Raw genomic sequence first — 17,464 nt, 5'->3', positions numbered from 1 at the left:
GTAATTAGTATTTTTTAATTAAGGGAGTAACTAATTAATCTAAGGGTACGTCCTGGCAGGAGAGCTCAGCCCCGTGATATGCTCCTCCTGCACTATGTGGGAAATCAGGGACACTTCCAGTGTCCGTGACGACCATGTGTGCAGGAAGTGTATCCATCTGCAGCTACTGACTACCCGTATTACGGAGCTGGAGCTGCAGGTGGATTCACTGTGGAGCATCTGCATCCGGACAGGTGCAGCTGAGGACGTCGTGGATAGCACATTTAGTGAGGTGGTCACACCGCAGGTAATGGCTGCAAAGGCAGTAAAAGGGTGGGTAACCACCAGACGGAGTAGTAGGCGCAGGCAGGAGTCCCCTGTGGCCATCCCCCTCTCATACAGATATAGTCATGGAGAGATACAGCACTGAAACAGGCCCTTCAGCCCACCGAGTCTGTGCCGACCAACAACCACCCATTTATACTAATCCTACATTAATCCCATATTCCGACCACATCCCCACCATTCTCCTACCACCTACCTACACAAGGGGCAATTTACAATGGCCAATTTGCCTATCAACCTGCAAGTCTTTGGCTGTGTGAGGAAACCGGAGCACCCGGCAGAAACCCACGCGGTCATGGGAGAACTTGCAAACTACGCACAGGCAGCACCCAGAACTGAACCCGGGTCACTGGAGCTGTGAGGCTGCGGTGCTAACCACTGCGCCACTGTGCCGCCCCATATGCTGCTTTGGATACTGTTGGGGGGGGGAATGACCTCCCAGGGGAAAGCAGCAACAGCCAAGTTCGTGGCACCACGGAGGGCTCTGCTGCACAGCAGGGGGAAAAAAAGGGGTAGAAGAGCTATAGTGATAGGGGATTCTCTCGTAAGGGATGCAGAAAGGCATTTCTGCGGTTGCAAACGAGGCTCCAGGATGGCATGTTGCCTCCCTGGTGCTAGGGTCAAGGATGTCACACAGCGGCTGCAGGACATTCTGAAGGGGGAGGGTGAGCAGTTAGAGGTTGTGGTACACATTGGTACCAACGACATAGGTAGAAAGAGGGATGAGGTCCTGCAACAAGAATTTAGGGAGCGAGGTAGCAGATTAAAAAGCAGGACCTCAAAGGTTGTAATCTCTGGATTACTCCCAGTGCCGCGTGCTAGTGAGTATAGGAATAGGAGGATAGAGCAGATGAATGTGTGGCTGGGGAGATGGTGCAGGAGAGAGGGCTTTAGGTTCCTGGATCACTGGGTCTGTTTCTGGCAAAAGTGGGACCTGTACAAGTTGGACGGGTTGCACCTGAACCAGAATGGGACCAACATCCTTGCTGGGAGGTTTGCTAGTGTTGTCGGGGAGGATTTAAACTAATTTGGCAGGGGAATGGGATACAGAGTGGAGGTACAGTAGGGGGTGAGGCACAGCCAAATATAGAAGAGAAACAGAGTCAGTCTGGAAGGCAGAGCAAATATAGACCTGTTGAGGCACAAGTGAAAAATGCAAGGTTGGATTGCATCTATTTCAATGCAAGGAGTCTTACTAGTAAGGCAGATGAATTGAGGGCGTTGATTAGCACATGGGATTATGATATTATTGCTATCACAGAGACATGGCTGAGGGAGGGGCAGGACTGGCAACTCAATATTCCAGGGTATAGAATCTTCAGGCATGAGCGGATAAAAGAGGAGGTGGTATTGCACTGTTGATCAAGGAGTCAATTACTGCAGTAAGGAGGGATGATATCTTAGAAGGTTCCTCAAATGAGGCCATTTGGGTAGAACTTAAAAACAAAAAGGGGGCAATCACTTGGCTGGAAGTGTACTACAGGCCTCCAAACAGTCAGGGAGAGGTAGAGGAGCAGATATGTAGGCAAATCTCAGAGAGGTGTAAAAATAATAGGGTAATAATAGTAGGGGATTTCAACTTACCTAATATCAACTGGGATAGTCTTAGTGCAAAAGGCTTAAAGGGGGAGGAATTCTTAAAATGCATACAGGAGAGCTTTTTGAGCCAGTGCGTAGAAAGTCCTACAAGAGAAGGGGCAGTACTGGACCTAATCCTCGGGAATGAAGCTGGACAAGTGGTAGAAGTATCAGTGGGGGATCATTTCGGGGATAGTGACCATAACTCTAAGATTTAAGGTAGTTATGGAAAAGAACAAAGACTGCCAGAAATAAAGGTACTCTTTGTGATTTTTATAAATGACTTGGATGAGGAAGTGGAAGGTTGGGTTAGCAGGTTTGCCGATGACACGAAGGTTGCTGGAGTTGTGGATAGTGTGGAAGGCTGTTGGAGGTTACAACGGGACATTGACAGGATGCAGAGCTGGGCTGAGAAGTGGCAGATGGAGTTCAACCTGGAAAAGTGTGAAGTGATTCATTTTGGAAGGTCGAATTTGAATGCAGAATACAGGCTTAAAGACAGGATTCTTGATAGTGTGGAGGAACAGAGGGATCTTGGGGTCCACGTCCATAGATCCCTCAAAGCTGCCACCCAAGTTGATAGGGTTGTTAAGAAGGCGTATGGTGTGTTGGCTTTCATTAACAGGGGGATTGAGTTTAAGAGCCGCGAGGTTATGCTGCAGCTCTATAAGGCCCTGGTTCGACCACACTTGGAATATTGTGTTCAGTTCTGGTCGCCTCATTATAGGAAGGATGTGGAAGCTTTAGAGAGGGTGCAGAGGAGATTTACCAGGATGCTGCCTGGACTGGAGGGCATGTCCTACGAAGAAAGATTGAGGGAGCTAGGGCTTTTCTCATTGGAGCGAAGAAGGATGAGAGGTGACTTGATAGAGGGGTACAAGATGATGAGAGGCATAGATAGAGTGGATAGCCAGAGACTTTTTCCCAGGGTAGAAAGGGCTATCACCAGGGGGCATAATTTTAAGGTGATTGGAGGAAGGTTTCGGGGAGATGTCAGAGGTAGGTTCTTTACACAGAGAGTGGTGGGTGCGTGGAATGCACTGCCAGCGGTGGTAGTAGAAGCAGATACATTAGGGGCATTTAAACGACTCTTGGATAGGTACATGGATGATAGTAGAATGAAGGGTAGGTAGTTAGTTTGATCTTAGAGTAGGTTAAAGGTTCGGCACAACATCGTGGGCCGAAGGGCCTGCACTGTGCTGTACTGTTCTATGTTCGAATGTTCTACGTAATTGGGGGAAGGCCAATTTCAATTTGATGAAACAGGATCTGGCCAAAGTGGACTGGCAGCAGCTACTGGTAGGAAAGTCTACATCAGGCATTCAAAGAGGAAATAGTGAGAGCTCAGAGCCAACATGTACCCGTTAAGGTGAAGGGCAGGACCAACAAGTCCACGGAACCCTGGATGTCAAGGAATGTAGAGTATTGGATCAGAAAAAAAAAGGAGGCTTATGGCAGATTCGGAGCGCTGAAAACAGCAGAGGCCCTAGAGGAGTATAGAAAGTGTAGCGGGGTACTTAAAAAAGTAATTAGGAGAGCGAAGAGGGGACATGAAAAAACATTGGCGGTCAATATAAAGGAAAATCCTAAGGCGTTTTATAAGTATATGAAGGGCAAGAGGATAACCAGGGAAAGAGTAGGGCCCATTGGGGACCAAAGTGGCAATCTGTGTGTGTGGAGCCAGAGGACATGGGTGAGGTTTTAAATGATTACTTTTCATCTGTTTTCACTGTGGAGAATGATGATGTAGGTGCAGAGATCAGGGAGAGGGATTGCGATATACTTGAATATATTAACATTGAGAGGGAAGAAGTATGAGATGCTTTAGAACATTACAGCGCAGTACAGGCCCTTCGGCCCTCGATGTTGCGCCGACCATCTGACCTACACTATTCCATTTTCATCCATATGTCTATCCAATGACCACTTAAATGCCCTTAAAGTTGGCGAGTCTACTACTGTTGCAGGCAGGGCGTTCCACGCCCCTACTACTCTCTGCGTAAAGAAACTACCTCTGACATCTGTCCTATATCTTTCACCCCTCAACTTAAAGCTATGTCCCCTCGTGTTTGCCATCATCATCCGAGGAAAAAGACTCTCACTATCCACCCTATCTAACCCTCTGATTATCTTGTATGTCTCTATTAAGTCACCTCTCCTCCTCCTCCTCTCTAACGAAAACAACCCCAAGTCCCTCAGCCTTTCCTCGTAAGACCTTCCTTCCATACCAGGCAACATCCTAGTAAATCTCCTCTGCACCCTTTCCAAAGCTTCCACATCCTTCCTATAATGCAGTGACCAGAACTGCACGCAATAGTGGGCTTAAAAGTGGATAAATCCCCAGGTCCAGATGAGATGTATCCCAGGCTGTTATGTGAGGCAAGTGAGGTGATAGCAGGGGCTCTGACACAAATTTTCAAATCCTCTCTGGCCACAGGAGAGGTGCCAGAGGGCTGGAGGACAGCGAATGTGGTACCATTATTCAAGAAGGGTAGCAGGGATAAACCAGGTAATTACAGGCTGGTGAGTCTAACATCAGTGGTTGGGAAAATATTGGAAAAAGTTCTGAGGGACAGGATTGATCTCCATTTGGAGAGGCAGGGATTAATCAGGGATAGTCAGCACGGCTTTGTCATGGGGAGATCGTATCTAACTAACTTGATTGAATTTTTCGAAGAGGTGACTAGGTGTGTAGATGAGGGTAAAACAGTTGATGTAGTCTACATGGACCTCAGTAAGGCTTTTGATAAGGTCCCACATCGGAGATTGGTTAAGAAGGTAAGAGCCCATGGGATCCAGGGCAATTTGGCAAATTGGATCCAAAATTGGCTTAGTGGCAGGAAACAGAGGGTAATGGTCGAGGGTTGTTTTTGCGAGTGGAAGCCTGTGACCAGTGGTGTACTGCAGGGATCGGTGCTGGGACCCTTGCTGTTTGTAGTGTACATTAATGATTTAGACATGAATATAGGAGGTATGATAAGTAAGTTCGCAGATGACACGAAAATTGGTGGTGTTGTAAATAGTGAGGAGGAAAGCCTTAGATTACAGGACGATATAGATGGGCTGGTAAGATGGGCAGAGCAGTGGCAAATGGAATTTAATCCTGAGAAGTGTGAGGTGATGCATTTTGGGAGGACTAACAAGGCAAGGGAATATACAATGGATGGTAGGACCCTAGGAAGTACAGAGGGTCAGAGGGACCTTGGTGTACCTGTCCATAGATCAATGCAGCAGCACTGGTAGATAAGGTGGTTAGGAAGGCATATGGGATATTTGCCTTTATTAGCCGAGGCTCAGAATATAAGAGCAGGGAGGTTATGGTGGAGCTGTATAAAACGTTAGTTAGGCCACAGCTGGAGTACTGTGTACAGTTCTGGGCACCACACTATAGGAAGGATGTGATTGCACTGGACAGGGTGCAGAGGAGATTCACCAGGATGTTGCCTGGACTGGAGCATTTCAGCTATGAAGAGAGACTGAAAAGGCTAGGGTTGTTTTCCTTGGAGCAGAGAAGGATGAGGGGGACATGATTGAGGTGTACAAGATTATGAGGGGCATTAATAGGTTAGATAGGAAGAAACTTTTTCCCTTAACGAAGGGGTCAATAACCAGGGGGCATAGATTTAAGGTACAAAGAAAATTACAGCACAGGAACAGGCCCTTCGGCCCTCCAAGCCTGCGCCGATCCAGATCCTCTATCTAAACATGTCGCCTATTTTCTAAGGGTCTGTATCTCTTTGCTTCCTGCCCATTCATGTATCTGTCTAGATACATCTTAAAAGACGCTATCGTGCCCGCGTCTACCACCTCCGCTGGCAACGCGTTCCAGGCACCCACCACCCTCTGCGTAAAGAACTTTCCATGCATATCCCCCCTAAACTTTTCCCCTCTCACTTTGAACTCGTGACCCCTAGTAATTGAATCCCCCACTCTGGGAAAAAGCTTCTTGCTATCCACCCTGCCTATACCTCTCATGATTTTGTACACCTCAATCAGGTCCCCCCTCAACCTCCGTCTTTCTAATGAAAATAATCCTAATCTACTCAACCTCTCTTCATAGCTAGCGCCCTCCATACCAGGCAACATCCTGGTGAACCTCCTCTGCTCAACCTCTCCAAAGCATCTACATCCTTTTGGTAATGTGGCGACCAGAACTGCACGCAGTATTCCAAATGTGGCCGAACCAAAGTCTTATACAACTGTAACATGACCTGCCAACCCTTGTACTCAATACCCCGTCCGATGAAGGAAAGCATGCTGTATGCCTTCTTGACCACTCTATTGACCTGCGTTGCCACCTTCAGGGAACAATGGACCTGAACACCCAAATCTCTCTGTACATCAATTTTCCCCAGGACTTTTCCATTTATTGCATAGTTCACTCTTGAATTGGATCTTCCAAAATGCATCACCTCGCATTTGCCCTGATTGAACTCCATCTGCCATTTCTCTGCCCAACTCTCTAATCTATCTATATTCTGCTGTATTTTCTGACAGTCCCCTTCACTATCTGCTACTCTACCAATCTTAGTGTCGTCTGAAAACTTGCTAATCAGACCACCTATACTTTCCTCCAAATCATTTATGTATATCACAAACAACAATGGTTCCAGCACGGATCCCTGTGGAACACCACTGGTCACACGTCTCCATTTTGAGAAACTCCCTTCCACTACTACTCTCTGTCTCCTGTTGCCCAGCCAGTTCTTTATCCATCCAGCCAGTACACCCTGGACCCCATGCGACTTCACTTTCTCCATCAGCCTACCATGGGGAACCTTATCAAACGCCTTACTGAAGTCCATGTATATGACATCTACAGCCCTTCCCTCATCAATCAACTTTGTCACTTCCGCAAAGAATTCTATTAAGTTGGTAAGACATGACCTTCCCTGCACAAAACCATGTTGCCTATCACTGATGAGCTCATTTTCTTCCAAATGGGAATAGATCCTATCCCTCTATCTTCTCCAGCAGCTTCCCTACTACTGACGTCAGGCTCACCGGTCTATAATTACCTGGATTTTCCCTGCTACCCTTCTTAAACAAGGGGACAACATTAGCAATTCTCCAGTCCTCCGGGACCTCACCCGTGTTTAAGGATGCTGCAAAGATATCTGTTAAGGCCCCAGCTATTTCCTCTCTCGCTTCCCACAGTAACCTGGGATAGATCCCATCCGGACCTGGGGACTTGTCCACCTCAATGCCTTTTAGAATACCCAACACTTCCTCCCTCCTTATGCCGACTTGACCTAGAGTAATCAAACATCTGTCCCTAACCTCAACATCCGTCATGTCCCTCTCCTCGGTGAATACAGATGCAAAGTACTCGTTTAAAATCTCACCCATTTTCTCTGACTCCACGCATAACTTTCCTCCTTTGTCCTTGAGTGGGCCAATCCTTTCTCTAGTTACCCTCTTGCTCCTTATATATGAATAAAAGTCTTTGGGATTTTCCTTAACCCTGTTTGCGAAAGATATTTCATGACCCCTTTTAGCTCTCTTAATTCCTCGTTTCAGATTGGTCCTACATTCCCGATATTCTTTCAAAGCTTCGTCTTTCTTCAGCCTCCTGGACCTTATGTATGCTTCCTTTTTCCTCTTAGCTAGTCTCACAATTTCACCTGTCATCCATGTTTCCCTAATCTTGCCATTTCTATCCCTCATTTTCACAGGAACATGTCTCTCCTGCACGCTAATCAACCTCTCTTTAAAAGCCTCCCACATATCAAATGTGGATTTATCTTCAAACAGCTGCTCCCAATCTACATTCCCCAGCTCCTGCCGAATTTTGGTATAGTTGGCCTTCCCCCAATTTAGCACTCTTCCTTTCGGACCACTCTCGTCTTTGTCCATGAGTATTCTAAAACTTACGGAATTGTGATCACTATTCCCAAAGTAGTCCCCTACTGAAACTTCAACCACCTGGCTGGGCTCATTCCCCAACACCAGGTCCAGTATGGCCCCTTCCCGAGTTGGACTATTTACATACTGCTCTAGAAAACCCTCCTGGATGCTCCTTACAAATTCTGCTCCATCTAGACCTCTAACACTAAGTGAATCCCAGTCAATGTTGGGAAAATTAAAATCTCCTATCACCACCACCCTGTTGCTCCTACATCTTTCCATAATCTGTTTACATATTTGTACCTCTATCTCACGCTCGCTGTTGGGAGGCCTGTAGTACAGCCCCAACATTGTTACCGCACCCTTCCTATTTCTGAGTTCTGCCCATATTGCCTCACTGCTCGAGTCCTCCATAGTGCCCTCCTTCAGCACAGCTGTGATATCCTCTTTGACCAGTAATGCAACTCCTCCACCCCTTTTACCTCCCTCTCTATCCCGCCTGTAGCATCGATATCCTGGGATATTTAGTTGCCAATCATGCCCTTCCCTCAACCAAGTCTCAGTAATAGCAATAACATCATACTCCCAGGTACTAATCCAAGCCCTAAGTTCATCTGCCTTACCTACTGCACTTCTTGCATTAAAACAAATGCACCTCAGACCACCAGTCCCTTTGCATTCATCATCTGCTCCCTGCCTACTCTTTCCCTTAGTCACGCTGACTTCAATATCTAGTTCCTTACAGGCTTTAGTTACTATCTCCTTACTGTCCACTGACCTCCTCATTTGGTTCCCATCCCCCTGCCACATTAGTTTAAACCCTCCCCAACAGCGTTAGCAAAAGCACCCCCAAGGACATTGGTTCCAGTCCGGCCCACGTGTAGACCGTCCAATTTGTAATAGTCCCACCTCCCCCAGAACCGGTCCCAATGTCCCAAAAATCTGAACCCCTCCCTCCTGCACCATCTCTCAAGCCACGCATTCATCCTGACTATTCTTTCATTTCCACTCTGACTATCACGTGGCACTGGTAGCAATCCTGAGATTACTACCTCTGAGGTCCTACTTTTTAACTTGGCTCCTAACTCCTTAAATTCTGCTTGTAGGACCTCATCCCGTTTTTTACCTATATCATTGGTGCCTATGTGCACAACGACAACTGGCTGTTCACCCTCCCCCTTCAGATTGTTCTGCAGCCGATCTGAGACATCCCTGACCCGTGCACCTGGGAGGCAACATACCATTCGGGAGTCTCGTTTTCGACCACAGAACCGCCTATCTACTCCCCTTACAATCGAATCCCCTATGACTATAGCCCTTCCACTCTTTTTCCCGCCCTTCCGAACAGCAGAGCCAGCCACGGTGCCATGAACCTGGCTACTGCTGCCTTCCCCTGGTGAGCCATCTCCCTCAACAGTATCCAAAACGGTATACCTGTTTTGGAGGGAGATGACCGCAGGGGATACCTGCACTGCCTTCCTGCTCTTTCTCTGCCTTTTGGTCACCCATTTCCTTTCTCCCTCAGCAATCCTAATCTGCGGTGTGACCAATTCACTAAACGTGCTATCCACGACCTCCTCAGCATCGCGCATGCTCCAAAGTGAGTCCATCCGCAGCTCGAGAGCTGTCATGAGGTCTAACAAGAGCTGCAGCTGGACACACTTCCTGCACGTGAAGGAGTCAGGGACATCAGCCGTGTCCCTGAGCTCCCACATTGAGCAAGAGGAGCATAACACGGTAATGGGCAGGAGGTTTTGAGGGGATTTGAGGAATAACATTTTCACCCAGAGGGTGGTTGGAATCTGGAACACACAGCCTGAAGAGGTGGTAGAGGCAGGAACCCTCACAACATTTAAGAAGTATTTAGATGAGCACTTGAAACGCCATAGCATACAAGGCTACGGGCCAAGTGCTGGAAATTGGACTAGAATAGTTCGGTGCTTGATGGCCGGCACAGACACGATGGGCCAAAGGGCCTGTTTCTGTGCTGTATAACTCTATGACTATGACTGCAGACCAAGTTAGTTGCCTGAGGAGAAAGAAAGCCTTTTTTTTTAAAAGGCCATTTGAATTGCTGAAGGTAGCAAAACTCCTTTTCTTTACTTCTAAGCCAGTAAGTATTTGCTTCAGGATTGAATCTCTCTTGACTGATAGTATTTTCTGGAATTCGCCGGTGGTCTTGATGCCTTCTGTAGCCGAAGTGTTTTGAATGCCTATCTATTTCATTTAATCTGCGTGGAGACTTCGAGTAGCATTTGATTATTTTCACATTCGAATACCTCATTCATCAGGAATGTAACCCACAAAGACTTGGAGGATGAGACTGGGGAGTTAATAGAGGGGAACACAGCAATGGCGGAGGCACTAAATCAGTATTTTGCCTCAGTTTTCACAGTGGATGACACTAGTACCATCCCAATAGTACCAGGTAATGCAGAGATTATAGAAAGGGAGGAACTTCGAACAATCATCATCATTACGGAAAAAGTACTGAGCAAATTATTGGGATTGACGGCAGACAAGTCCCCAGGGCCTGATGGCCTATATCAAAGAACAAAGAAAATTACAGCACAGGAACAGGCCCTTCGGCCCTCCAAGCCTACGCCGATCCAAATCCTCTATCTAAACCTGTCGCCTATTTTCTAAGGGTCTGTATCTCTTTACTTCCTGCCCATTCATGTATCTGTCTAGATACATCTTAAAAGACGCTATCGTGCCCGCGTCTACCACCTCCACTGGCAACGCATTCCAGGCACCCACTACCCTCTGCGTAAAGAACTTTCCACGCATATCCCCCCTAAACTTTTCCCCTTTCACTTTGAACTCGTGTCCCCTTGTAATTGAATCCCCCACTCTGGGGAAAAAGCTCCTTGCTATCCACCCTGTCTATACCTCTCATGATTTTGTACACCTCAATCAGGTCCCCCCTCAACCTCTGTCTTTCTAATGAAAATAATCCTAATCTACTCAACCTCTCTTCATAGCTAGCGCCCTCCATACCAGGCAACATCCTGGTGAACCTCCTCTGCACCCTCTCCAAAGCATCCACATCCTTTTGGTAGTGTGGCGACCAGAACTGCACGCAGTATTCCAAATGTGGCCGAACCAAAGTCCTATACAACTGTAACATGACCTGCCAACCCTTGTACTCAATACCCCGTCCGATGAAGGAAAGCATGCCGTATGCCTTCTTGACCACTCTATTGACCTGCGTTGCCACCTTCAGGGAACAATGGACCTGAACACCCAAATCTCTCTGTACATCAATTTTCCCCAGGACTTTTCCATTTACTGTATAGTTCACTCTTGAATTGGATCTTCCAAAATGCATCACCTCACATTTGCCCTGATTGAACTCCATCTGCCATTTCTCTGCCCAACTCTCCAATCTATCTATATTCTGCTGTATTCTCTGACAGTCCCCTTCACTATCTGCTACTCCACCAATTTTAGTGTCGTCTGCAAACTTGCTAATCAGACCACCTATACTTTCCTCCAAATCATTTATGTATATCACAAACAACAGTGGTCCCAGCACGGATCCCTGTGGAACACCACTGGTCACACGTCTCCATTTTGAGAAACTCCCTTCCACTGCTACTCTCTGTCTCCTGTTGCCCAGCCAGTTCTTTATCCATCTAGCTAGTACACCTTGGACCCCATGCGCCTTCACTTTCTCCATCAGCCTACCATGGGGAACCTTATCAAACGCCTTACTGAGGTCCATGTATACGACATCTACAGCCCTTCCCTCATCAATCAACTTTGTCACTTCCTCAAAGAATTCTATTAAGTTGGTAAGACATGACCTTCCCTGCACAAAACCATGTTGCCTATCACTGATAAGCCCATTTTCTTCCAAATGGGAAGAAAATCCTTGGGTCTTAAAGGAAATGGTAGCGGAAATAGTGGATCCATTGGTTATAATATTCCAAAATTCCCTGGATGCGGGAAAGGTTCCAGTGGATTGGAAAAAAGCTAATATTCAAAAAAGGGAGGGAGGCAGAAAGTAGGAAACTATAGACTAGTTAGTTTAACATCTGTCATTGGGAAATTGTTAGAATCCATTATTAAGGAAGTAATAACAGGACATTTAGAAAGTCAAAACCCAATCCATCAGAGTCAGCATGGTTTTATGAAGGGTAAATCGTGTTTAGAGTCATAAAGAGATACAGCACCGAAACAGGCCCTTCGGCCCAACGAGTCTGCGCCGACCATCAACCACCCATTTATACTGTGATTTTTGAGTGTGTGTGTGTGAATGGGGGAGTTAGGTTAAAATAAGAAGTTATAAGGTCTTTAGACATAGGTTTATCTTAATATTGTTAAAGATTTATTTTTTTAACAGTTAATTTGTTGTCTAAATATACCTTGTTTGCTTTGTTTTATTCTGGGGTTACTAGAGTGTTTAATTTGGCTGTTTTCCAGTTGAGTGGGAAAACTTTAAATAATATGCTGCGACCTGTGGAGTGACGGGACTGAATTGACAGTGTGTTGCTCCCGCCTCGGTAACACTAGTGGGGTACGCAAGGATCAGTGCTTGTGCCCCAGTTGTTCACAATCTATGTCAATGATTTGGATGTGGGGATTAAATGTAATATTTCCAAGATTGCAGATGACACAAAACTAGGTGGAAGTGTGAGTTGTGAGGAGGATGCAAAGACGCTTCAAGGGGATTTGGAGAGGCTAAGTGAGTGGGCAAAAATTTGGCAGATGAAATACAATGTGGAGAAATGTGAGGTTATCCACTTTGGTAGGAAAAACAGAAATACTGAGCTGGATTGTACCGACCCCCTCCCCACAACGTCGGGTTTCGTGGGTGGGGGGCAGAAAATTCCTCTGGGAGAGGGCTGCCAGGCACCCTGATGCCTGGAGGGCCCAGCCCGATATTACCAGTGGCGGTGAGGTCTCGTGGCGGCCCCACTACCATTTGGCAATAGGAGCACAATTTAAATAAATAAAAATAAGTGAATTAATTGATCTCATGTCATCTCCTGATGTCCTGCCGCGATCTTCAGCCTGGCGGTGCCTTCAGATCCCCGTTCAGGGAAACGAGATGTCACACAGGTGGGGGACGGTGGAGAATGGGGTCAAATTAGTGTCATGGGTGTCGGGGATGGAGTTTAAAGTTTGTGGGGGGAAAGGTCAGATGGTAAAGGCAAGTGTTTTCAAGGGGGGAAACAAATAATTTAATTGTTATTGGGGGGGTGCGCACAGGCAGCTGATGCCATTGCCAGGGATGAACAGCCCGCCCCCTCCACGTGATCGGGTGGGGGGAGGGCAGCTCGCCTTGGCTATTTAAATAAGCCTCTGCATGGAAGATTGTGGCGGTTCCGCGACATGCGGCCCGCGGAGTCATTTTCCTCACCCACTGCCTGAATCGGCGGCGGTCACATTAAAATTCATCCCACTGATTTATTTCTTAAATGGTGAGAGATTGGGAGGTGTTGAATTTCAAAGGGACTTCGGTGTCCTTGTTCATGAGTCACTGAAAGCTAACATGCCGGTGCAGTAAGTAATTAAGAAGGCAAATGGTATGTTGGCCTTTATTGCAAGAGGATTTGAGTATAGAAGCAATGATGTCTTACTGCAGTTGTATAGAGCCTTAGTGAGACCACACCTGGTGTATTGTGTACAGTTTTGGTCTCCTTATCTAAGGAAGGATATACTTGCCATTGAGGGGATGCAATGAAGGTTCACCAGACTAATTCCTAGATGGCGGGATTGTCCTATGAGGAGAGATTGTGGAGATTGGGCCTGTATTCTCTGCAGTTTAGAGGAATGAGAGGTGATCTCATTGAAGCATACAAAATTCTTACAGGGCTCGACAGGGTTGATACAGGAAGGATGTTTACCCTGGCTGGGGAGTCTAGAATCAGGGGACACAGTCTCAGAATAGTCCATTTAGGACTGAGATGAGGAGGAATTTCTTCACTCAGAGGGTGGTGAATCTTGGGAATTCTCTGCCCCAGAGGGCTGTGGCGGCTCAGTCATTGAGTATGTTCAAGACTGAGATTGACAGATTTCTACATATTAAAAACATCAAGGTTTACGGGGTTAGTGCAGGAAAATGGTGTTGATGTGGAAGATCAGCCGTGATCTCATTGAATGGTGGAGCAGGCTCGAAGGGCTGAACGGCCTATTCCTGCTCCTATTTCTTCTGTTCTTATGTACCCTATTCAGCCCTTTCAGAATCTTGTATGTTTCAATGAGATCACCTCTCATTCTTCTAAACTCCAGAGAGTATAGACCCAATTTACTCATCCTCTCATCATGGGACAACCCTCTGTATATCCTTTCTTAAATTTGGAGACTGGAACTGCACACAGCTCTCCAACTGTGGTCTCATCAAAGCCCTGTACAATTGTAGCAAGACTTTTTAGAATTAGAATTAGAATATGACAGCGCAGTACAGGCCCTTCGGCCCTCGATGTTGCGCCGATCATCTGACCTACACTATTCCATTTACATCCATATGTCTATCCAATGACCACTTAAATGCCCTTAAAGTTGGCGAGTCTACTACTGTTGCAGGCAGGGCGTTCCACGCCCCTACTACTCTCTGCGTAAAGAAACTACCTCTGACATCTGTCCTATATCTTTCACCCCTCAACTTAAAGCTATGTCCCCTCGTGTTTGCCATCCTCATCCGAGGAAAAAGACTCTCACTATCCACCCTATCTAACCCTCTGATTATCTTGTATGTCTCTATTAAGTCACCTCTCCTCCTCCTTCTCTCTAACGAAAACAACCCCAAGTCCCTCAGCCTTTCCTCGTAAGACCTTCCTTCCATACCAGGCAACATCCTAGTAAATCTCCTCTGCACCCTTTCCAAAGCTTCGACATCCTTCCTATAATGCGGTGACCAGAACTGCACGCAATACTTCCTTATTCTTATACTTCAATCCCCTTGCAATAAAGGCCAACATGTCATTTACCTTTGAAATTGCTTGATGTACCTGCAGGCTAACTTTGTGTTCCTTATACGAGTGCACCCAAGTCTCTGAACTTCAACAACAAAAACAAGAAATGCTGGATTCACTCAGCAGGTCTGGCAGCATCTGTGGAACTTCAACATTTACAAGTTTCAGCCTTTTTAAAAATATCCTGCTTTCTGTTTTACTGCCAATGTGAATAACCTCACACTTCACATAACAAGTTTTTGTGAAGACAGGGTTTAATTTACACGCTGGGTTTTGACAATAGTATTGACATGGTGTCCCTCTATTCATGGTGTTTTCATGCAGGGATCTCAAGCTGGACAATGTGATGTTAGACAAGGATGGACATATCAAAATAGCTGACTTTGGAATGTGCAAGGAGAACGTGTTTGGAGAAAACAAAGCCACTACATTCTGCGGGACCCCAGATTACATTGCACCTGAGGTCAGTGCCTTCATTAAGTATCAGCCCAGCAGTGCGCACTCACCCCACAGCTTCCCAGAGAGCACAGGGGGCAATGTTGCTCTTGGGATCTGGGCTGCAATTCCTGCTCATTTACAAAACCAATCCTATTCCCACAGGCATGCCAAGGATACTGATATTGTCAGACATCAATCCAGTGAATCAGACAGATGCATCTCACATTGCGAATGCCTCGGAACAGATTATTTGTGACAGTTGATCTCTCTCTCTCACCCCCTCCCTCCCCCCCCCCCCCCCCCCCCCCTGTCTGTTTGTCTCTGTCATCCTTTCCTGCTCTCTTTGATGCACAGACTCCCTGTCTGTCTCTTTCTGGACCTCTGTCCCACTCGCTTGCTCTTTGTATTTGTTGATATTTCTTTTCCCGCCAGATTTTACTGGGCCAGAAATACACATTCTCAGTTGATTGGTGGTCGTTTGGAGTGCTGCTGTACGAGATGCTGATTGGTCAGTCCCCATTCCACGGTGATGATGAGGATGAGCTGTTTGAGTCAATCCGGGTGGACACTCCGCATTATCCACGCTGGATCACCAAGGAATCCAAGGACATCCTGGAAAAAGTACGTACCTGCTTTAGTATCCGGAGCATTCTATCAATTCCCTGAATGGTGATTACTCTATTATTGAAAGAACTGATGCCTTGATTCTGGTCTGAACACCGTAGCTTATCAGACATGAATCAATGAGTTAGGATCCCAGCTGGCTGCCAGAGTTTGTGCTGGAGATTCTGTGGGATTGGGATGTGTTCACTGTGTGCACCATCTCCATGGATGGATGTGAAGTGATGTTGCCTGAGGTGGCCAGACTCTCTATCGCTGTTCCCCAGTCTCTGCTCCTTCAGGGAGGGGAAATAAAGTAACCTCTGAGATCTCTGTGCTGATCTAATTCTGACCTCTTAAGCATCCCTGATTTTAATTGCTCCACCATTGGCGGCCGTGCCTTCAGTTGCTGAGGCCCCAAGCCCTGGAATTCTCTCCCTAAACCTCTCCTCTCTATCTCTCTCTTTGACTCATCTTTTGGTCATTTGACCTAATATCTCCTTATGTGGCTCGATGTCAAATTTTGTTTGATAATTGCTCCTGTGAAATGCCTTGGGATGTTTATTATGTTTAACATGCTATATAAATGCAAGTTATTACATTACTGTACTGGGCTTTGTATTTTCAGCTCTTTGAAAGAGATCCAGCAAAAAGACTTGGGATTTCAGGAAACATCAAACTGCATAACTTCTTCAAAACAGTGAACTGGACAGCATTGGAGAAGAAAGAAATTGATCCTCCTTTCAAACCTAAAGTGGTGCGATTTTCCCATATGCCTCTCCCTCTCACTTCTCTCTGTCACTCCCTCTCTTTCCCAATTGCCTGCTCCCTCCCTCTCTCTTTCTCTCTTTCTTTCCTGGAGCTCCTGTGTTTCATTCACAGTTTCATTTCTTGTGTATTTTCAGAAATCTGCTGGTGATTACAGCAACTTTGACCGAGAGTTTCTGAGCGAGAAGCCTCGCCTGTCTCAGGGCGACAAGAATCTGATTGACTCCATGGATCAGGCAGCATTCCTGGGATTCTCATTCATCAATCAAAACATGGAGCGAATGCTGAACTAGTCCGTACACCAGGTGTCTCTCAACATGCTGTAGCCTTCCAATCACATTCCAACACTTCTTCAAATTTGAATTGAGCTGAAGGATGAGAGTGGGGCTAGTTTTCTCCTTCATCTAATCTGTCTGTTAGTTATCATGGGAATTAGTTTAATCTGTCATTGCCAATTTGACCTGGTGGTGTTGATGTGGCTGTGATCTGTGCACACGACCCTTCACCTGTAAATCCTGTACATGCAGTTTCTTTGCTGCGTAAAGTGATAAATGAGGATACAGTTCCTGGGCTCTAACTGATATGGTGTTGGGCCCCTCTGCAGTCATTGGTTACCAGGTGACATGCAATCGATCATTGGATTTGTATAAAGCTACCCTGGAAATAGTGAAGCAAGAAACTTGTGTCTGTATTTTTAAACTCATCTTTTTGTCTTTATATCAGTGTCTCTGATTAAAATGTACATTATTTAAAGTTAACATTTAATTCTAGTTTCCTTTCGTTAACCGAATGGGACTTCCATCGATGCTACACAAACTGGTGAAAGCAAATAATGTTTCTCTTTAAAATAAGTGTCAGATGACAGTTTTTAAAATCATTCATGGGATGTGGGTGTCACTGGCCAGGCCAGCATTTATTGCCCATCCCTAATTGCCCTTGAGAAGGTGGTGGTGAGCTGCCTTCTTGAACTGCTGCAGTCCATGTGG

At 46.2% G+C, this 17,464-nt stretch overlaps 1 protein-coding gene across 1 annotated transcript in view; it reads left to right on the top strand.

Annotated features, from left to right (window-relative positions):
• LOC137380314 (protein kinase C delta type-like) overlaps positions 1–17,236 on the top strand; it is a 181,449-nt gene extending 164,213 nt beyond the window's left edge. Inside the window, 4 exon segments of the mRNA XM_068052241.1 lie at positions 14,997–15,135; positions 15,543–15,731; positions 16,339–16,467; positions 16,616–17,236. Coding sequence (XP_067908342.1) covers positions 14,997–15,135; positions 15,543–15,731; positions 16,339–16,467; positions 16,616–16,771 — 613 coding nt within the window. The 3' untranslated portion in view covers positions 16,772–17,236.
• Positions 17,237–17,464: the final 228 nt, after the last annotated feature.

This window comes from Heterodontus francisci, chromosome 19, assembly GCF_036365525.1.
Source record: "Heterodontus francisci isolate sHetFra1 chromosome 19, sHetFra1.hap1, whole genome shotgun sequence".
Lineage (NCBI taxonomy): Eukaryota > Metazoa > Chordata > Chondrichthyes > Heterodontiformes > Heterodontidae > Heterodontus > Heterodontus francisci.
The sequence above is the reverse complement of the archived record's forward strand: the minus strand, read 5'-3'. Positions and strand labels throughout refer to the sequence as shown.